General features: G+C 40.4%; 1 protein-coding gene across 1 annotated transcript in view; it reads right to left on the minus strand.

Moving 5' to 3' along the window:
- Positions 1 to 11,359, minus strand: part of cep162 (centrosomal protein 162) — a 50,704-nt gene extending 39,345 nt beyond the window's left edge. The window contains 4 exon segments of the mRNA XM_034226507.1: positions 4,464 to 4,604; positions 10,347 to 10,464; positions 10,762 to 10,870; positions 11,341 to 11,359. Coding sequence (XP_034082398.1) covers positions 4,464 to 4,604; positions 10,347 to 10,464; positions 10,762 to 10,821 — 319 coding nt within the window. The 5' untranslated portion in view covers positions 10,822 to 10,870; positions 11,341 to 11,359.
- Between the last annotated feature and the right edge of the window lie 12,853 nt (positions 11,360 to 24,212).

Here is a 24,212-nt window from a genome sequence, read left to right on the forward strand (position 1 = left end):
TCATTAATGGTCCGGCCCTCAACAGCTCTATGCCAATTATGGGATGTCATCATATGCCGTTGCCATGGCAACACATCCCTCGCCATAACACACACTGTTGTCGTAAGTCAATGGAAAATGGTCCAAACTGCACCAGACTTCAGACTATCATTAATGGTCCGGCCCTCAACAGCTCTATGTCAATTATGGGGTGTCTTCATATGCCGTTGCCATGGAAACGCATCCTTCGCCAAAAAATACGATGTTGTAATTAAATGGAAAATCGTCTAAACAGCACCAGACTTCAGACTATCATAAATGGGCCGGCCCTCAAAAGCTCTATGTCAATTATGGGGTGTCTTCATATGCCGTTGCCATGGCAACGCGTCCCTCGCCAAAAAACCTGGTGTTGTAGTCATTCAATGGGAAATCGTCCTAACGGCACCAGACTTCATATGATGGCTAATGGTCCGGCCCTCAACAGCTCTACGCCAATTATGGGATGTCATCATGTGCCGTTTCCATGACAACGCATCCCTCGCCAAATAATACCATGTTGTTGTAATTCAATGGAAAATTGTCCAAACGGCACCAGACTTCATATGATGGCTAATGGTCCGGCCCTCAACACCTCCATATGACAATAGTGAGTTTTCCTCAAAAGCTGTTGCCATGGCAACACATTCCTCGCCGTTAAGCACAATATTGCTATAACTCCTGTGTAAATGGTCAAAAACTGTTCAAACTTTACATGAGTTCTAACCCCTCGAGACATATATGTGCCAGTTTTAACAAAAAATGGTCGCCGTCAAACACGATTTTCTCATAACTCCAGTTAACAGGCTCCAAACGGCACAAAACTTCACAGGTTTGATAATGATGCAGCTCTCAACACATCTATGCATATTATAGGGTGTCATTAAATGCCGTTGCCATGGCGACAGATCACCCGCCAACAAACACAATGTTTGTGTTACTGCTGTTTGTGTTACATTGTCCGATCGGCCTGAAACTTCCCACGTTTGCCAACGGCCGAGTCCTCGAGACACCTAGACACACACGTGGACGTGCGCGTCCCGATGCTGACATTACCCCCGCTGACTAAGTATTGATAGCATTAGTTGTATTGTTAAGGTACAACAAAGAATATCCATTAATTTTAGCTAACTATTTTAACTGTTTATCTATTACGTTTTTTGATTCTTGTTCCACATTCCTGCATCGTTTCTGAACATCTTGACCCCCTAATCCCACCAGGAGCGTCTGCGCTGCGGCGTTTTTAGCGATCGCGGCCACTCTAGTCAATGGGTGCTATTCCACCAGACCCGCTGCGCCACGGCTCGAAGCGTCCCAGAAGCTCCTCGCCGCAAGGAATTTCTAAAATATAGGATGAATCCTATTTTTGACGCAGCGCAGCGCAGGCAGGAAGTGGAACGTTCATCCAACAACTGCGAGGCTGCACACACGACGCTCCGCTTCTCTTCGCAACGTTTTGAAACGCGCCTGGTGGGTTATGACGCTGCGACGCGCTGCGACGCGCTGCGACGCGCTGCGACGCGCTGCGACGCGCTGTGTGTGCAGTGTGTGACTCCATATGATATTGTCCTGATGCTGTAAGGGTGATGCCCAAGCCCCCAAGGAAGTGTGCCGGACTCTGAGGAAAATATTCGTTGTGGCCAAACGGCGGTACTACACTTCCGTATCAGTCGCTGGGCCCGGAAATACTTTTTCCCATTGACTAACATTGGGAAAGAGACGTCTGTAAATCGTTGGATAATTTTTTTAAACTACCCAGTATGAACATTTGTATAGCCCTTATTAAAAACATTCGGTCCTCAAGTTGTAAAATACGGAGGCCCCTAGGGGACATGGAGAAGGAAAAAAAATGTATTTGAAAAAAAAAAATAATAATAATGTTTTGTGAGATCTCGCAAAACCTTTGCGAGATTAATTTACGTTGTATGTTAAATTTGATAAGACAAATATAAAAGACTATCTTTTTATATCTAACATACAAAATACATTTGTTATTAAAAAACTAAAATATAATAACAACAAATTGTTGTTAATAATAATAATTTAATTTCTGTAAGAAAAACATATTTCAATGCATTTTTAGATCGTTAATAACATTACATTACATTACATTACATTACATTGCATTTAGCTGACGCTTTTATCCAAAGCGACTTACAATAAGTACATTCGACAAGGAAGACACAACCTTGAAGAAAACAGAATCATATAAGTACATCAGGTTTCATAGAGCCAAACATTTCAAGTGCTACTCAACTGGCTTTAGATAAGCCAGTACTTTATTAGTATATAAGTGCTTTGTTAATAATTCTATCGCTCGATAGAATTATCGATGTACATCGATGTACATTATCGATGTAACATCATTACAATGTCTAAAGAGACTCGCTGTGTATGAGACTCAATACTCGCTGGTTGTACTTTTGCAGGCATCCAACTCGCTAGGTGGCAATGTTGCAAAACAACTAGGGTCCAAGGAGTGCGGTCCCAGGACTGAGGTCCTGAAACTGCAGTCTCCGACGCTGCAGCTTCATACTATTGAAACAGAGGCCCGAGATTCAGAACAATCATGCACAGATAGATCGCCGCCACTGCGCCCAAACTGCCCGCCGCCATCTTGTCCGGCCGCCATATGTGTAAGTCCGTTTGATTAAGGCGAGACACGGCAGGCAAAAACATCGTTTTTCAAGTACTAGTCAATTTTGAGATTTTGTGCTATTTTGATTCCATAACATGTTTTCTTTCAGGCTTTTGGAAGGAAAACGTACAAAATACACATTTAAGTGTTTATTTTACTATAGTTTGTCTATTTGCGTCTGTAGATTTCTCCTAAATTCACCAAAAGTTAGCATTCTAACGTAACATAAAGTACCGCGACCGCTGTGTGCACCATGTCAACAGAGGTATCGCTGAAAGCTCCGTCTCTCCTGCACAATCTCATCGGATCCAAATATGGTCATTTCCTTTGTATCAGCAACCAATCGTGAAAGCACAAAGGGGTCTTAAACCAAGAAACGAAGTCTCATTGGCTGGTGTCAATTTCTGACAACGTGATTCGTTCAGATGCGTCACGTGGTGTGCTAAAACACTTCCTGGTTAGCTTTCAGCTAGAAATTGAAATCTCAAAATGCCAAAAGAACGGCGAAAAAAACGTTCACAGAGAAGAAGACAGCAATTGTCACTTGCACGAAGCAAGGTTATATAAAAAAAAATTACCCTGAACATGAAATACCTTCACGGAGTGCGTCGATGCGCAAGCTGTCATCCAAAGAACAGGAGGGTTTAGCTAGCACTGCAATCTTTAAAGGTCCTTTTCTCAAAATGAGTTTTTTCTCCTACTCTGAGTTCGAAATTTCAACTTCAGTAGCACGTACATACACCAAACCTTCCAGTTATATTCCTATCAATATTATGAAGGCTTTTACAGAAGGGTTTGTTCATATATAATTCATAGCCTGAATTATACAACATTGTATACCTAAAAACATGGCGAAAATGGATATTTTAGGGCTGTTGACAGTATTTTCTGATTTATGGAGTGATAAAAAGATATATCCAATATCCCTTCTGTAAAAGCCTTGGATACTAATATGACTACAAAATGAAACAAGAATTTTGAATCTGGCTATATCCAAAGTTCAGATTTCGATTCCTGAAATGTGTTAAAATATGTGCATATTTAATGAGATAATGGGTAATTTGCATAATTAAACATGCTATTTCAGAAAACTTGTAATACAAAAGACAATTGCCTTATTGTAAGTAATTAACTGGAGAAATTTCTAGCTGATACCTTTAAGTTAAAAAAAGTACCCTATTCACCTGGGGTGTCTCGCCTTAAATGAGCATATTGCAATAGTTGGAAAAAACTCTTCAGATTTTCCAGCTCCTCTCCCCTCTAGCCGTGATGTCTTAACCAGCTCTCTAATACACACCCATTAGAAAATGTGAAAGTGTGACATTTTCACAAAACGTAAGCTGCGACTACGTGAGAACCATACTAACTATCAAAAAATATCCAATTAGTCTAATAAAGTCCATAGTCTCTTGTCATTTTTGTTCTAAGTATGCGGAATCTGTATGGGGTCAAAGTGGGGTGTTTTTGAGCTCTGTTCAAATGGATTTCCCATTCATTCCTATGGGGCAAATGATCGCAGTTTTCTGCGATTCGCGTGAAAACGGCTAGACAAATCTCTTATAAAAGACATAGCAACCCGATCCCCGTGTTTTTTTGTGTTTCGTGTCAACGCTGCCGGACGAGTAGCATGACAACATTTGTGGCGGAAGGAGAATAAGATGAGATAAGTATGTTGAATACTATACTGTGTTTGGCTTCACCACTCACACAGAATTAGACTTGTTAGGTATCTTCCCAAGAGACCCATCGACATTGTGACTGCGTGCTTTTAATAAAATGTATTTGTCCTCATAACCATCTCTGGACTCACCCTCTAGCTCAGCATTGGCACAGCTGATAAGGGCTGATTCAGGACTGACTTCCTTCAAACCAGCGTCTCCTGGATCATCCTCCTCCTCTTCAACAGGCTTCCTCAGAGACTTCCGGAAAGTTTTCCCAAATCCCAGCAGTCCTAGAGAAACATGACAATGCACAAGTGAATCTTGTTTTAGTGAATGGAGGTTATGCCACCTAGGTCAGATGACATACTGTAAACAATCTGTGATTCTGACTAATAACTGTAATAGATCATCTAAATGTTATATTTGTCATATTTATTCTACTATTTAGAGTGGTACAGGGATGAGTCCTAAACACATCCATTAGTTAGCGTTTTAGCCCTTTCAAGGTCCCTCTTATGGCAGTAATTGTTTGTTTTGATTCCCCAAATAAGGTATGTGGTGATGCGCAACCATGTGACCATGATGTAGTATCTTTATAGCCTGACATTAGCTTTTTCGGCCAATTGCATCTACGCTTCAAGAATGTTATCATGTTGAACAAAACGTGTGCACATCATAAATGATTGTGTGCCACATATATCATTTTCTGCCATATTTCTAAATCCAATGGAAAGATCCTATTGCTTTTTGTCGAGGGAGCCCTTGTGGTGCTAACTTCCAGGTCAGTCTACAAAAATACGTGATCACTGCACCTATCTGTCAAGTCTACGTGTGCTTACTGACTCACCAAGGCTTGCCTATTTTTCATATAAAAAACTACTAGTACTACAATTTGTTTGTAAGGAATAATACTGATCTGAAACCCGATTACTATGTTGGGGATTCAGAACCTGACACAATCGAACAGATCATCCTCATCATCAACATAATCACGTTAAAGAGGCAGCTTTCATCTGATCAGGACTGTATTTGTATGCATTACATTTTACAGGTGTGCCCATGTTGCTCTTTTCCCTATGTGCAAATATGCAAAGACTTTCTAAAAGTCTTTATACGTGTGTGTTTCTCCTGAATATATAATTGGTAACTGGTCCATCAATCAGCTGTAGGTGGGTATTAATATGGATGACCCAACAATAGAAACTGCATAAATCTGTGTTTGACTTGAGCCTTGAAAAAACGATATTACCAAAAACAGAGTGTGAATAATGCACAGCCTTCCTTTCCTTTCTGTACACCCATTTGAGTGTGTATTCACATGTTGTGTCCTTAATAAACTAACTGGTGAAAATGTCACAATTTCCTTATGCGTCTTCATTTGTTTAGATCGACAGGAAATGTACTCTTACAGGACACAGTGCACTGCTACTCTTGTCCCATACTGCCACCCGCTGTCTTTTGCTATGCATGCGTTCTTCAACTTTGCTTTTGAATCAAATTCAGTTTTGCAGTTTATGAAACATTTAAAAATGAGGCTTTGTTTGAAATGTGAGGTAATAAATGTTTTCTGTAAAATATGTGCAGTTGTTATGACATTTAAAGGTTGCATTCCTGCTATTTCATTCAATGTACAAAAGGCAATTAAATGGAATTACCAGTTAATCAGAATGTTTGAAAACACTTTCAAATACATCAGTGAACACAAGACTACTAGTTTTCATGTATATGTAGCAGGTGGAGAAACTATAACGTTAGTGTACAATATAAAAACTAAAAGCTGAGTGAAAACAATGAGACAAACTTAAAAGAGGAGTACTATTTGTGCTAGTGAAGTCTGTCACTCTACCACTGAGGGACTAAAGGAGAACTACCAACAGGTGTGAGGCTTTGAGTTCCTGTTACCATCTCCATTGTCCCTCTGGGAATGACTATGAGAGCTGACTGCTGGAGGATCATCAGAGAGGGTGTCCTCAGGGCTCCTCTCTCCTGAATCACTGGGCAGAGTGGGACTGCTGCGGCTGTCAGAGCCATCAGACGGAGTTCTGTGTCTCTCTACAGTTTGGCAAACCTCCAACACTGCATCTGTGTGAGTGTTGTCCGACTGAATCGGTTCATCAAGAGCTTTGCAGCGAGGTTTGGGGACCGGCTTATAAACGGGATCCGCACTGACCACTTCAGATTGCAAGAAGAACAATAGAACATAATATTGGAGCATGTAGATTTCAATCTGGAATAGATTTAGATTCAAGTTGGGGAAAACATTTTATTTTTTCTTCTGTTATATATGCTAAAATGCTTTACAGTCAATATTAAGCAGTTCCACAGAAATACAGCCTGTGAATTTCAGTGATTTACATGATGAAACCACTATCTTAAACCTATGCAAGTGACTCAAACTTCCTCCTTAGTGTATCTGAATGTAAACACAGTAGAGGTCATGACAGAGCAGGAAAGGAACAACTGAGAAAGGAAAAGACAAAATGTCCTTCTTATTGTAGACATCATCTAATGGCGCATTTCCACTACAGGGCCTCGCTCGGTATGGCTAGGCCTCGTTAGGCCTTGTTAGGCCAGGCTCACTTTATGCTGAGTTGCCATTACAGTTTAGTAGCTGGGGCAGTAACTATAGTAACGCAGTGTAGGCGGAGCCGTGACGTCCTCTTCAATGCGAACCACAGAAAAACAACATCAGCCGTTAGCAGTTAGCCCTCAGATCCTCATATCTGTTCAGAAACTAGACAAAAGTTAAACAAGTACAAACCACAGACTGCCTGTGTCATGGAGAATACAGTCGCTGGTTTATTTATGTCTGTATAGGCCGTTGTTGTGAGTGTGGACGGTCGGAGCATATATAACGTTAGCTTAGCCAGGCTACATTTAGAAAACAAGCATTTTAAAAGGGTTTTTCGCCTGCGGTCTGTCTGCAGACTTGTCAAAGCATTAATTCATGGTTTTTACTAACCGGTATCAGTATGTTGTTACTTCGGCATCATTTAGAAACGTATATTACAATTAAATCACGGTCAAATATGTTCATCTTGTTGTAGTTGTAGCCCCCTCGCCAGCGATTCTTTCTCTAGTTTAGCATACTCAGCCCGACTCAGTCTGGTTGTTGGCCCGGAAAGAACCTCGATTTTATGGGGCCAGAAAACTGTGAATTAGTACCCGCTAGCCGGTACTACGCCAAGTGGAAACGCAACCGAAAACAGGTCCTGCACGGCTCGACACGCTTAAAGCGAGTTCCGCGCTGTAGTGGAAATACTAAACTGTTTAATGTGGGACTTCTTTTCAACTTGCTCTCACCATTGGTGTTCTCGGGCTTAGCCTTTTTGGATTTGATAAATCTTTTCTTGGCCATCTCTGCTAGGGAAGAAGGAAAAACAGAAAGGAAAAGGCATGCAGAACAAGAGATGTTAAACAGACACATGCACATCTGGGAAAGATACACAGTTTTCTGAAGAGATGAACATGTATGTCGTGCCTTTGATATGGTACGTAGCAGCAATGTGAGATATGGGTAAAGCTAACCAAAGACTGATTTAGAATCTAAATGAGTCTAATGTTGGTTTTATAAGAAAGTTATCAGTAATCTTGATTTGAAGATAACTTTCTTAAAAGGTGCAATGCCTGGTCACAACCACAAAAGAAATGGGTGCTAGGAGGGCAAGAATAAGCAACAATTCAACCTGCTGAAACTGAGTGCTGTTCTATATAACCCTGCAAGGATATTATCTTATGTACTTCAGGTAAGACACAGTGTGTTTGTGCCATTGATGAAACAATCTGTGTATGCTAGAACAGATAAAAGACCAACTTGAGTCAAATAACTCTGCTCCAAACACAAGCATGTTGGATTAGTGTGTTTCACTACTCGGTGAATATCAAAAAGGAAAGTTCAGGGAAAGGAAGTTGTTATGCAGGAAGCAGGGCAGACGGGACAATGCTGTGAGGAAAAGACATACATTAAACAGTATATAGAAACCATCATGCATATCCTGGTATAATTGGATCATGAGAAGAAGGGACTGGAGTCAAGGAGAGATCAGTGAAAAGGGCAAAGTAGAAGCATACAGGTCGGACAGAAGAACAGGGCAGAAAGGCGAGGAGGTACAAACTTGAGTTTTGATATCATTGGAAAAATGTCTGATCAGCAGAAATAACTTCTTACAAGCCTTGCTATGTGAGGAGGTATTTAATAGGCTTGCATGTATGCTTGTTTTGTTCAACCAATATACTGTAATAACAAAAACACCGAATCCATCAGTCAAGTCATGGGCTCAGTTCTACCAATACACTCAACAAAAGCATCTAGAAAAACGAAATGTTATCGTAAGTCAATGCCTAAACAACTATCCATACATGTCTGTTACAAACAACGTATGCTGCTGCCAGTAATTCATATCCTAAGTGAATACACCATGACCTTAATAAATCTTCATTTCTGTGTCATTAATTATACACTGCATGTTGTACACCGTGAACACATGAGCAGTGTGTGATTACGGGTAGATTCTCAAATTGCACAGCGCTGCTGTTCCTGCGACAGAAATTACAATTGCTGCTGTTAGCTGGGTGGCTTTGTAGCAGCTGGTTGTGTGTTAATTAGATGCTAGCTAAATCATTACAGAATGCTCTATTAACCCTATAAGATCAACGTTGGCTTCTTTACGACATCAGTATAGTGGCAAGCAACTTTACTTAAAGGTCCCATGTCATGCTCTTCCGGTTATCACCCGTCCCCTTGTGTGTTATGAAGCTTTGTCTGCATGTAAACGGTCTGCAGAGTCACAAACCCTCAAAGTACACCCTGTAGCGAGTAAAACTCTAACACAGAAAATACCTCCCCAAAACGCCTCGTTGGACATTTCTCTTTTTCCAATGTTTTCTTCCTGAGTATAGTGACGTAACCATGCCCAGGTTCAATGGAGCAATCCGCGGAGCTCCTCACACACACACACACTCACTCAGCCTTATCGGTTCTCAGCCGCGGCTCCGTGGATCTCAACTCACAGTTCGCCACACACTCACGTGTGTGAGCTCAGGCTGAGTTCCGCGGTGTCGCGCTGTCTCGCAGACCCCACGCAGCAACCAGGAAACGACACCAGTAACCCAGCTCACACTGTCCGCTCCTCGAGCCTCAAAGGGCGGAGCAGCGAGCCCCGCAACGTCACGCCCACACAGCACCCAGACCCCACGCAGCATTCTCATCTGTTTGTCATTACTGGTGTCATTTTCTGGTTGCTAACAAACGCCATTGTAACACATAAACACTCATCAGCGCACAGTGGGCTCACAGGGAGGGAAGGGGGGGCAGGAGCTCCAACAAGGCGTGTAGGACAGAGAGTGAATACACATACTTTACAGAGATGCTGTGAGAAACCAATGTGAGTTTGGAACATTGAACAATGTAAATCTATTCTAGTAGACCTCAACAATGGAATTATGATCAGTAGAAATGGCCATGACATGGGACCTTTAAAGAAACTGAAAAAAACCCACTTGTATAACTTTTATTGGTAGAGTGCTGTGTTGACCAGATTAGCCTGAATCGTGGCTGGTCGCATAACTTCTGTCACTCCAAGACGGCGTTAAGTGTGAGAATTGTCCAGAGAGAATTCCACAGGCAACTTTTTGCGTGTAATGAGTGCACCATCCGAGTACTCAAAGTGAATTTCGCCATACTGTGCATTGGGACGCACTGATGCACTCAAAACAACAGAAGTATGTCAATTCAGACTCAGCAATGGTGTATCACCCACACAACATTCAGAGTAAGCTACTAAACAGGTGCAACAGGCACCTTAAAATCACTTTTTTTCATCTGAAATTGCATATAATATATCTACCAAAAAGAGGAATTTGACATCCTGCTGCTTTTGATCAAGACTACTTGCCAGCTGTATATTACAATTGTAAAATCCAGTAACAAACACTGGCACACCTGCAGCCAGTGACCCATTGTCCTTGTCCGTGCCAGGCTAACCAAGGCGAACAGTGTCCAGTGTGATGGAGAATCCTCCTTTTATCATTACCTCTCACTGCTCCCCCCCCGCTGGGTTCCTCATCCGGCCGCCAGGACGCTTTTGGTTTCCGGGCCGATGTCTGGCTGCTGTTAGCACCCAGCTGCTTCTCAGATTCATCTGAAACAGACTGACAGGAAATAGGATTTAAGTCAGGGAAGTGCCTTTAAGATAAAACTGTGTTATTAAACAATATGTATATTAACAATACATACAATAATAAATGTACGAGATGATAAGCTAACTTAACAGTGTCAGTCAGTTTTTAACTGTACAAGAGTACAAGTTTGTGTGGATTGGACTGATGGTGCCTTTCACTGAGCTGCCATGTTGTTACGGGAGTGACCATACAAGGTCCCTTAGTCCAACAACCTTTAACAGATCGCTATCTATAAAGAGTACCACAGTGAGTCGAATGATTCATTACCTCTTTCAAGAACAGCTCAAACTGTTCATCCAGCTGATCCTTGGTTAGTCTGTGAGACATAGCAACACAACTGTCCTCTCCATCAGCCAATGAGAACCCAGACAGCTGACTGACATAAGGACAAAAAGAATATCATGAAAAAAAAGTAAGAGAAATGTAGAAAAATACTGTGATGAGCTGAAATGATGTGTTATGTACAGGTATCATATTATTTGTACTTAATAACTCAAGTTCTTTATGAGAACAGTAAAGAGAGGGAGTGGGACCAAGGTGGCTCATATACACATAACGCGATTATCACTGAATATCAGAATGCAGCACAGTGAGGTTACACAGATTTCATACAGCTGACGCTTATAACGTATTCCTGCTGATGCACATCCAATTTGAGTCAGCTGTCACCCTGTGTTACTGTTAGAATGGCTATGCAGATATTATATTATGAAACTAGGTATCGCATTTTGCAAATCGTAACATCACATGTTTTTCTTTGACTTGTTTTAAAGGCTGCATACAGTACAGTGGGGCAATATTCTGAACCCACCAGACTGTTCTAGCTAAACTATTATTTGCCTTTACCCATTAAGTAGCTTTCCACCTTCTTCTCCAGTAGGACTCGGATGAGGGTGTTGCACTTTTCTTTTCCTTATACATGTGATGTTTTGGTGTTGTCTTGTTTCTTTCCGTTAACCATCAAGTGGGAAATAAGTATTTGTTGTGTGTGTTTCTCTTAGTATCCTAAGGTACTGTTATGTTTGGCTGTGAACAAAAAAAAATTATGAAGGGCAGACCATCTATTTGTATTTATGTGTTTTTTTTAGAAAGGGGCAGATAAGATTGTATTCTTCTCCCTGCTCCTTTTCGCTCAATGGTAGAGTCATGTTTTGTGAAAATTATTGTACATTTGGTTTTGCGTACCATGAGCGGGACAAATAAAAAGTAAATTAAATGAAATGAAAGTTATTACAGTATATCCCATAACTATTGATTATTTATCAAACATTTGTGGGAGGACCAAAAGTCAACCCTACAATATGGTCAGAGTTTATAACTAGCTGGCACCTTCAGCTAGTAACACACATCCCAAGTGAGGGTCTGCCTTAAACTATGTATTAAGGTATCAGCATTAATAACATACCAGTTAAGGGGTCTTTATGAAAAGATGTTGACCGGATTTAGTTTAATTTGGCCACTTCTAAGCCAGACAACCGAGTGTTTATCGGGAGTGCTCATTATTAGTGACACTGTTTATGCTCATTAAAAGGTCTTATTTAAATAATGGCCTAATAATAAATAAAAAGAACACGCACAGATCAAAGAAAAGGGGATGTTGTTATCGAGGCGTCATGCAATAGAAAGAAAGCAGTGCAGTTTCCGGTGATAACTATCAAAATAAAACATGTTACCGACGTTATGTCATTAGTTATGCATCGACATTAAAGTTCGGTTAAGTCTTCTTCCCACCTCCAACCGATAACACCATGATGTTTCTTGGTGTAGCACAAATTGTACTATAGATACGTGAGCGCACCATTTTTATTTTGAAGAAAGTATTGCCTTCCTTCCGGTGTTTTACAGGATGATTGACAACGCTAGCTAAGTAGTTTATCTCCTTAGCGTTAGCTGGTTAGAAAAGTAAATAAACGATATGCTACTGCATAGATAAAACGCATTACAATGTCCTCAGCGTACATGTATCAAGCTGCCATCAGCAGAACTCACATGAAAGACTCGACTTTGATAGAACTCTCTTAACTGGACACTTGTTCAAACGTCCTCCTCCTTAGTTTGTTCATTTGAGTATCTGGCAGTTCCCGCAACACCCAGAAGAAGGCTTCTCAATTCTCTAATTTCCCCTCCTCGACTCCTATCCTCATGTATTAGTCCCGCCCACAGGAGATGCGAGCGGAGGAGTCGCTGAGGGGAACCGAGGAGAGAGGAGTGGAAGCAGCAGGCGTTTATAGAAATGAGAAATCCTCTCCTCTGAGCGGTCATTTTAAAGAGACGTCCATTAATGATGACAGGAGGCACAGCAGCACTCTGGCCGTTTCTCGTTTCTCAGTGTAGAGTACATTTGTTCTTCTCACAAACACCCCCGCCACACATTTACCGACATAAACATTTGTATCATCTGTTGTAGACCCAAATATATTAAATAAAATAAGAACTCATTCTCAAAAAAGATAAACGCCATTCTTAAAATGTATTTAACGAACCATAGTTTGATTAATATTGATTAGAGTGCACAAGAAATTAATTGAGAGAAGAAAAAGAGATAGGTTATCTATCAAAACCCAGTTAGATTAACATTCATTGGATTGCACACTTTGTTTGTGTGGATATGTAACAAATTAACATTTTAAATAGCACTGACTGAATGGAAATGACAATAAATGAAAATGTAAAACGAAAAAAGCGATCATGAAAATGTTTCCAATAAAATGATTTTTGACCACTTTGTTGTTCAGATATATCACATATTTGTAACTAAATGTGTGTAGGGGAGAGTGGGGTAAGTTGAGCCATTTTGTAGTTATGCTGTCCTCTAAGGCTGAGCAAGGATAAATGACACATAGTAAAAATGAAAACACACACCTATAATTCAGGATGTCTCCTATCAATGGCAATGATAATAATTCATATTTGATGAAGGGCAGTGAAAATATAATTTCTTAAAAAAAAAGTCCTGTGTCTCAACTTGCCCCGGGTTAGGGGTAAGTTGAACCACTGTTCAAACCTGGGCATACCTACAACAAATCTTAAAGGTAACTATAATCAATAAATAACAAACCAAATACAAGCTTAGTTTTTCAAATATTTTTAATATAAATTTCGATTGAATTGATTGATTTTTTTTAACATGTTAAAAGGAAAAGTAATCATACAAATGGTGATACAATTTCATACATCTTACCAATCAAACACAGGGTAAATTCAACTTTAAATGTAGCCTACAATAAGCTCTTATTATCAACTTGGCCCATTTAAAAACTGGCTCAACTTACCCCAAGGCCCATGGTTCACTTTACCCCATAGCCACCATTTTAGAAAAAATAGCCTAGCATTAAAATTCAGAGTCATCTTTAGCTTAATGATTCACATGGTTTAATACGGTGGCTGGGAAGTGCAATGGACAATTACAAAGTGTGAAACACTTTAACAAAGCTTGAGACAAATGTACATTTTATAAAACAAAATTACATTAGCAAAAACACTTTTACCAAGGAAAAAAAACTTTAACATTAACGAAAATAAATAAACAAGATGCAAAACACTTTTACAAAGCTAAAAACAAATTTACATTTTATAAAACACTTTTACCAAGGACAAAACTATTTAACATTAACAAAATGCGAAACACTTTTACCATAACTGAAACAAATTAAAATGTCCCGAAACACTTTAACATTTCCCGAAATACATTTACAAACCAGAATCAAACCGGAAGTGACGTTTTAGTGATTGACTCAAATTTAAATTTGTTTTGGCGGAAAGACCGAAGGTACGAGTGTGTTTACGTTCGGTAAACATGTTTTGTCCGTTTTGTGGGAACAACCTAGATACCCATAACCCTAATCCTAACCAAATCTGTGGCGGAAAATGTAAGGTGGGGCCTCTCACCTGCACACTTGCTATCCTGTTCGACTCTTTGTTTTCCGAATGGCAGGAAGGATTCTTGCCTAGCTTCTGAAGGAAGTGACTCAGAAGACATGTGCTACCAAGCAAGCGTATACTCGCGATTGAGAAACACCCTCTGTCTGATGGACAGATGTGTTCATGACGACTTATATATTTACTTTTAATGAATTGACAGTGCGGTATAATGACAATAACAGGCTACAGATGAGGACACATACACACACATTGTCAAGTTCCGCTGGTTTTTTGCAGACTCCCCACTTGAAAGGGACTCGAGGCATCTACTGGACGTTAATAACAGGATTCCACTCCGCAGCTTTTCTTTTAGACTTTTTATTTAGTAGATTATGCAGCAGCTTTAATCAGATTCATTCAGCAGCTTCATTCAGCAGCTTCATTCAGCAGCTTCATTCAGCTTCATTCAGCTTCATTCAGCAGCTTCATTCAGATTCATTCAGCAGCTTCATTCAGCAGCTTCATTCAGCAGCTTCATTCAGCAGCTTCATTCAGCAGCTTCATTCAGCAGCTTTAATCAGCTTCATTCAGCAGCTTCATTCAGCAGCTTCATTCAGCAGCTTCATTCAGCTTCATTCAGCAGCTTCATTCAGATTCATTCAGCAGCTTCATTCAGCTTCATTCAGCAGCTTCATTCAGATTCATTCAGCAGCTTCATTCAGCAGCTTCATTCAGCTTCATTCAGCAGCTTCATTCAGCAGCTTCATTCAGCAGCTTCATTCAGCAGCTTTAATCAGCTTCATTCAGCTTCATTCAGCAGCTTCATTCAGCAGCTTCATTCAGCAGCTTTAATCAGCTTCATTCAGCAGCTTCATTCAGCTTCATTCAGCAGCTTCATTCAGCAGCTTCATTCAGCAGCTTCATTCAGCTTCATTCAGCAGCTTCATTCAGCAGCTTCATTCAGCTTCATTCAGCAGCTTCATTCAGCAGCTTTAATCAGCTTCATTCAGCTTCATTCAGCAGCTTCATTCAGCAGCTTCATTCAGATTCATTCAGCTTCATTCAGCTTCATTCAGCTTCATTCAGCAGCTTCATTCAGCAGCTTTAATCAGCTTCATTCAGCTTCATTCAGCAGCTTCATTCAGATTCATTCAGCTTCATTCAGCAGCTTTAATCAGATTCATTCAACAGCTTCATTCAGCTTCATTCAGCAGATTCATTCAGCAGCTTTAATCAGCTTCATTTAGCAGCTTCATTCAGCTTCATTCAGCAGCTTCATTCCGCTTCATTCAGCTTCATTCAGCTTCATTCAGCAGCTTCATTCAGCTTCATTCCGCTTCATTCAGCTTCATTCAGCAGCTTCATTCAGCAGCTTTAATCAGGTGAAAAACCTTCAAACAAGAAAGGTGCATTTTAGTGATCAAAACAAACAAAACAAACCTCACTATCAAATGCTTCTAATAAACTAAATGAACATGAATGAATCACTTTCTCCCTTGTTTAGCAGGACTCTTCAGTCAAAACAACAGGATTCTAAGTCAATCAAAAATTAAACTTTCCAAATATAAATCCCTCTCTCTCCCACCTATCCCTCCGAAGATAACCAACAGAGCGTCCAAGCACAGAATGCCCCCCACAACCAGCGCACCACACTGAAACCTACTCTCTGAGCAATGCTGCGCAGAGTTTTGACAAGACACGTGACACACACGCAAACAATCCAAACAGAAGATAACATCAGCTGCTCTGCGGAGCTCTTACACAACATTTTGATCTGCTCTTACCGGCTGCCTGTCCTGACTTAGTAGAAAAATGCCTCCCGTCTGCATGCTTCCGTCTCACTGGATCGCACACAGCAACTATTTAAATACTTTCTTCCTACTGTAGCTGGGGCTCTCTGATTAGGGTGATTGCACCCAGCTTGCTAGAGGAGGCCATCAGGCCCCCTATTTAAACAACAAATCAAAGTCATTTATAGCCTCGGCAGGCTCTGTGATCGCACTTTTCCACTCTGCTCTACGCGCGCCTGGTCCTCTCCTCCAGATGAGTGACGTATCGGGCCTCCCTCATGTATTTGAGGCCAGACGAAATTGGCTTCCCTTGGTGAAAAAAAATGGAGGGATTGACCAATCAGATGAGGGTCACGTTATGCCCCTGCCAACCTGTGATTAGTCAGGGCCATGCCTCACAATCCAATCAAATCGCATCAACTTAGTGTTGCAGTGACGCATCCTAAAACCCGGACGTAAACTGCGCTCGGTTTCCCTCGACAAAAAAGCAATGGGATTTCTCCATAGGATTTTGGAAAATAGCTTGAAACAAGGTCAGTGGAAAACGAACCTGTTAGATAAATGCACGTTTTGTTCAGTCGGATAATATCCACATGTCTACCCTACTTTTATAATTTTGTTATCATAAATCTAATCGATAGAAGACACATAGCGTCACTGCACCACTCTCACCGCCGTTAGAAAGTAGCAAGCAACTGAAGCAAGTGCAACTATGGAGGGTGGAGATTTGGAGTATTTCATCAAAAATAATTGTACTAAACTTCCGCTACAGCAGCAACAACAAATACAATCTGATGACAGGCCGATGCCCAAACTGGAGCTGTGTACAGCGAGGGAAAAAGGAGCGAATCGGACGTAAAACGTTAAAGGTCTCCTGATAGAGTTTGGGCTGGAGAGTGCGTGCGGACCTGTCGGTTAGATAACAGGCGTGTGTAAGTCCTGCATCTGATACAAATGTGTGTAAAATGATACCGGGTGCTGAAACCACTCATCTGGTTACGTTATTACATTGACCACCACACCCCGACCCAAAAGAAAGGACGTATTATTGGCTTCCCCTCATTTTTTCCCCACGCAACGCTACTGGTTAGTGAGGGTACCGGGGTTGTTTTCATTCATGCTAGCTTGACATGCAGTAGCAGTAAATGTACTTACCTTGTCTGGTTTAATGGATAATAAAGTGTGGAGTTCCATACTGAACACACCGCCTCTGACCTGACTCCCATTCATCGGCTCTACAATATACAATATATACTGCCCCTTGTGGCCAAAGGGGGACACAACTCTTGTCTTCAGATGTTTGCTTGAGTGCAGCAAAATGTAGCTCAGTGACTATTTTGTCAACTAAACATCATAAAACAATACATATTTTAGTAAACGGGACATTATAATCTCTGCACATTAACTCTATATTTGCCTCTGCCATGGTGCAAAAATGAAATGAAATAAAAATAAACAATATATAGGGGTTGCTTCTTCTCTGAACTTCTATGTATACTGCATCCCTCCATATAAAAAAAACCATAAACAAATACATAGTCGTGTTCACTGCAGCGATCTATTTCACACACAAATCTATGAAAACTTGGTGATATACAGTTTTCTCCTGGAGACCAAGGGAAGACGGGCTTCTCCTGTTTTTTCAGCCTTTGTTATCATTTTGATAATTACAAATATATATTTAGTGTGAATGCTGTTTACAGCATTCCACTATAGTGCTTCAAATCTTTATCCCCTTAAATGTATTATTATTTCAGCCAATACTTTGGCACTCCATAACTTCAGCTTATTTTCAGCTACAGAAACCATTCAAATATTAAACTATTCAGCCTGTTCAGGAATCGATGGGAAACCTTCAACTATTTCTAAATATGTCATACTTTTTGAAATATTCAGCTTTTAAAACTATTTTTTTATTTTTTATTTTTGATATCTTTTAAACTTCTTGAGATCTTGAAGTTAGTTTGGATCTTAGCAGAGAGGCCTTTTCCAGATCTTAACATTGGAGTGGATGGAGCAGCTCGTTAACTCTAGAGTGCTTTGATCTCAAAACAGAGTGGAGCAGTGCTTGAAATTCTCCCCCAAAAATGTTTTAAACTTGCCATAATTCCCAAACCCCACACTCCTCAGACATATTTGTTCATGGAAAACGTAGGAAAACCTCTCCTAGGTTGGAAAATAAGAAAAAATTAAGAAAAAAATATTAAACAAAATGCCTCTTGAGGGCATGAAGAGAGAAAAAGTCCAGCTAGCTCCCAATTGATTCCCATGTTAAATTGTTCCGGATCTTTCTTCAGAGCAGAGAGAAGTACACTTTAGACAAACTCCTCCCATCTCCACATTTTACACACAAAACCAAACATATTTCAGTTCATTGGGGTTCCCTGATGCTCACGGTCTGGTCATTTTTTGATAAGAGCCATAGTTTTTTAACAGGTGGCAAAATTGTCAGATATAATCCCCAATGCATTCTTATGGGACTCAGTGCTGCAGTTGGTTGTCATGGTGTTGCTGGGCAGATTGAAGCCACACACACACACACACACACACACACACACACACACGAGTGACATCGTCCAATCAGAGCAGACACCATGGAAACCTTTGATCTCTGGGTTTACACACACAGGTGTTTGTAAACATTCAATCACTACTACTTACATTTAATATCTTTATTTAACTCCTTCAGCCTAATTTCAGCTGCAGGAACCATTCAAATATCAAACTATTCAGGCTTTTCAGCACATGATGGGAAACTTTCAACTTTTTCAAAATATGTTATACTTTTTAAAATATTCAGCTTTTTAAAGTCTTTTTTTTAACATGGAAGTTATTGCAGTGCATTTGAGCTGTAACAATTAACACACACACACAAACACACACACACACACACTCTCTCTCTCTCCTCTCTCACACACACACACACACACACACACACACACAGACAGACAGACAGACAGACAGACAGACAGACAGACAGACTCTCTCTCTCTCTCTAACACACACACACACACACACACACACACACACACACACACACACACACACTCTCTCTCTCTCTCTCCCACACAGACACACACACACACACACACACACACACACACACACACACACACACACACACACACACACATACACACACACACTCTCTCTCTAACACACACACACACACACTCTCTCTCTCTCACAGACACACACTCTCTCGCTCACACACAGACACACACACACACACACACACACACACTCTCTCGCACACACAGACACACACACACTCAGACACACTCTCTCTCTCTCACACACACACACACACACACACACACACACACACACACACACACACACACACACACACACACTCTCTATTTCTCTCTCACACACAGGCACACTCTCTCTCTCTCTCTCTCTCTCACACACACACACACACACCACACACACACACACACACACACACACCACACACACACACACACACACACCACACACACACACACACACACACACACACACACACACTCTCTCTCACACACACCAGTCACACACTCTCTCTCTCACACAGACACACACACACACACACACACACACACACTCTCTCACACACACAGCCACACTCCCTCTCTCTCACACAGACTCTCTCTCTCTCTCTCTCACACACACACACACACACACACACACACACACACACACACACACACACACACACACACAGAGACACACACTCTCTCTCTCACACACACACACACACACAGAGACACACACACTCTCTCTCTCTCACACACACACAGACACACACACTCTCTCTCACACACAGACACACACAAACTCTCTCTCACACACACACACACACACACACACACACACACACACACACACACACACACACACACACACACACACACACACACTCTCTCTCTCTCTCACACAGACACACACCGATGATGATGAATGATCAAGAGAAGAGAGAGAGAAGAGAGAGAGAAGATAGAGGGCGATCAAGAGGGCGATCAAGAGAAGAGAGAGAGAAGATAGAGGGCGATCAAGAGAAGAGAGAGAGGGCGATCAAGAGAAGAGAGAGAGTAATGTAACCTCCTAATGTAATGTATAACTCCTATGAAAAAGTGCTCAAACTTTACATGTGTGCTAACAGTCCAGCCATGAAGACATCTTCAGGACAGTTTTGAGATTTCTTCAAATGTCGTTGCCATGGCAACACAATGCTCACCATGAAACACGGTTTTCTCATAACTTCAGTGAAAATACTCGAAATGGCCCAAAATGTCACAGGTTTGGTAACAATGCAGCCATCAACACATCTAAGCGTATTATGGGATGTCATCAAATGCCGTTGGCATGGCCACATATCATTCACCATAAAGTTAGTTCAAAAGTTTGCAGTTCAAATATTCTTCTGCTTTCCCAAGCCTTTTTACTTTCTTTTCTCATCTTCATACAAATTCATTCACTGCTACTTACATCTGATATTTAACTCCTTCAGCTTATTTTCAGCTGCAGAAACCATTCAACTATTACATTATTCAGCTATTTCAGGACATCAAGGCTATACATGTTGTTGTTTATACCTTTTTTAAACCTTTTCTTTTAAATATTAAGCTTTATCTGCATTTATTTTAGCTAAAAGCAGCTACCATTCAGCTAATAACACATTCAGCTAATATCAGCCATAAATGTTCACAGTTTACAGCATTCACACGCATTTTCTGCAGGAAATGCATTTTCTAGTCTTGTCTGTGGTTGTTTTTGCGTTCAGGGCATACAAGAGGTGTAACATTATTTGAATACCTAAACTATATTGAAATAGAGTCTAGCTTGAACAGCAAATAAGTAGCTGTAACATTACTGGGTTATTTGGTGATAACTACCAAAGTAAAGTAACTTCAGACGCAGACGTCAGGTAGCTTCTCAGATGAGAGGGGTGGCGACTGTAGAAGAAACTTCTGTGTAGCTATGCAGTGGGAGTCACCGACTCAGGAAGGAGACACGGTAGGAGCAGTAGCTTTGATGTCAAACACATGATGGTTTATTTGGAGTTATCGGCCGGAGGATTCACATCACAAGTCCAAGAGTCAGAGGTTCTGACTTCACGGTAGAGTTGCCACGTCAATTCTGGAGAGCCTCTCTCTTGCCAGCCCATCTAACTGGTTTCGCAGAGAGTAAACAACATATTTGAGAAGATAGCCTAAACAGTATGGGAACACTGAGCTACTTGCGTCGGACACTTATGACCTCGAAGATTTCACCTTGGAGTCCACAAATACAGAGAAGGAAGTGTCCCAGTGTACCCACAACACAGACCATCTGTGACCCAGTATTGACCGGTCACAGAATGGGAACAATAACATTATTGGCTAAGCAGCCTGTGTCCTTAAAGAAGGTAAACAGACATCAAGGTTTGTCCTGTATGTCACATCTTGGCGTCTATGACAATTATTTCCCTAACAGTCCTCTCTTTTTATCATTTATGATAAAATAAAAACATTAGTCAATAATTAACTCAATAGGCGTCTCCAGATTCGAGTGTGGTCTCACCTTCCATCAATTATATCACAAAGTGGAATAAGATTGAAACATCCAATCACAATGATTGATACAGCCAATCATAATAGGAAAAATCATCTCTCATCAGTGTTTGATCATCTTTTGTCAAAAGCATAATAATGAACACACATAAAACACAGGTGCACAATGGCTAAATATTTGTTTTAAACCAATATCTTTTATCATTTACCATTAGTTAATTTCATTCATCAAACTATAAAATCAAAACCAGCTTGCCGCTTTAAAGATTTACTTCAAGGCAATCACTAGTCAAAAGCATTTTAAAACTCAGGATCGTAAGAGATCCAGCTACAAATTCACAGTTAGAGTATAGAATTCACACTGGTGATTTGATCAATCTGTAATCTGCAAAAGTGCAGTGTCCTCAATTTTAGGATTACTTTTACGTTTACTTAAATACGCTTTAGTCAAGAGTAAGGCACTTAGTGAAATCGATACATTCATTTTAGTCAAGTACATTGTTCAAAATCTGAAAAGGAAAAGTTAGGCAAATATTCAAAGACTTTTGTAAAAAACCTGGAAAGGAAGGATTAAACATTTTTAAACCTTGAATTATTACATTTGTGAATGCTACCACTGATCTGTACCAAATTAAGTCTATCAATGATTCCTATTAGCCATACTTACCTGAGCTACTTATGGTACTTGGAAAGGATTCGTCTGTGTTTATCTAATGTTGAATATAGAATATCAATTTCTTTAAATTATACTTCTCTAATTTGAGGATCAAATATGCTACATAATTGTTATATGAAATATTATAAATATTTGTTTTGGGCCAAAACTGAAATTAATCCAGTACTTGAAACATCATGGATAATACATTAAAGAGTAGTGTTGTTAAGCCTGATTGCTGGACGATTAAGGATATTAACATTATCTGTGATAATAGTAGAAATATCTTATGATTCAATGCTTTATAATCTGAATACATTTTGTTTAGTGCGAAAGTGTAATCTGGTCCGGCAAAAATATATTTATCACCACTATTCAACACATGTCTGGTCCTTGGAAATATAAAGACAGTCATTAATTGTACATCTGTAAACATCCAAGATATAAAATCAATTCAAAGTTCATCTTTGTACGAGAGCTGGAAAAACGTGTCCTTCAGTCTTTCTGACTCGTTCTCCTCCTCTCTTTATGACAACGAGTGTCTGGTGTGTGTAAAGGCATCCTGATACTGTAGATTAGCACGGAGGTGCTGATTGGCTCAAACTCTTCCTCAGAGCGCCATATTTAAACCCCCCAATTGCTCTGCTTTTGTGGCTCATTCAGTGAGCACTGTAGTTGATCCCCCCAGTGAAACGGAGGCTCATCCGCCTGCATTCCTTCTGCTATCTGCTTGAGAGCAGTGCCAGACAAAACTGCGTATTCCAAGTGGTGCATCCAGGTCTCCCCCCCGTGATGGGAGAGGTTAGGAAGACATCTGATCCTCCAAGAAACAAGGAACCTTGTATGAAGCCTCTGAAGTCCTCGCTCGTCCCGCAGGGTTATCTGCCTGAGCCCACCGCGCAGAAAGGTGAAGAAGCATCCCATCTCCTCAGATAGTTGAAGATTATAATCCTCTCATCTCGAACGACCTCGTGCCTCCTTGCCCGTAGATGGGGTGCCCTCTGCAGCCGGAGAGTGTGACCCTCTCTCTCTCTGACCCTTGGCCTTCAGAGCTGTCCTAGTTATTGGGTTAACACTTGATAGGGATGTTTTCCTGAGTGCAGACAACTCAAGGTAATGGTTAGCACATTATCATTTAAATACAAAAATAGGATAGGCCCCTCAGAATTATTTGGGAGCCTTCCTGACACATGCACATGCATAAATGTAAGGTTTGTGTTAGTCATTTAACATGCAAGAATCATAAACTCATCAGTCCAAAGCAGAGAAATGTTATTTTAAGTTAAAGGTGAGCTAGTCCCTGTGGATATCACCCCTTCTCAATGATTCTAAATGTTATATTAATTCACCATTTACCGTTTGATAACATATTAGTTTATCAGAAATATTTTCCTCTTCCATAAAACAGGTTTGAGAAATAAATGTTCCAATATAAAATCAATTACTCAATATAATTGACTCTTCCCTCCCTTTTCTTACATATGTCTCATATGAAATAATAACTTAGGAGTCTATTTAAGCATGGTGTAATCTATTACTCGAGAAGACTCAGTATCACCTGTGTGCAGCTTACAAAAAAACAAACAATTGTGAGAAACATATATTATGCAGGAACTGTATACCTTTGTTGAAAAACAAAGCATATCTGATTTGGGAGGAAAAGCTTCATCCCCCTTAACATCTGAGTCACTACTGAAGGCATAGCATGAATGATAGTGGGTGTCTGAGGGTGTTATTACTGAGAAATGTCAAACACATTCAAAACCTTACATTTGAAAACAGGTTTGCATTCCTCCACTTAAAATGACGTTATCATTGGAAACAATAAAAGCTAATTGTTTTGATGTAGAATCTATCAATTGAATCGTTAGAGCAGAA

This window comes from Gymnodraco acuticeps, unplaced genomic scaffold (assembly GCF_902827175.1).
Source record: "Gymnodraco acuticeps unplaced genomic scaffold, fGymAcu1.1, whole genome shotgun sequence".
Classification (NCBI taxonomy): domain Eukaryota; kingdom Metazoa; phylum Chordata; class Actinopteri; order Perciformes; family Bathydraconidae; genus Gymnodraco; species Gymnodraco acuticeps.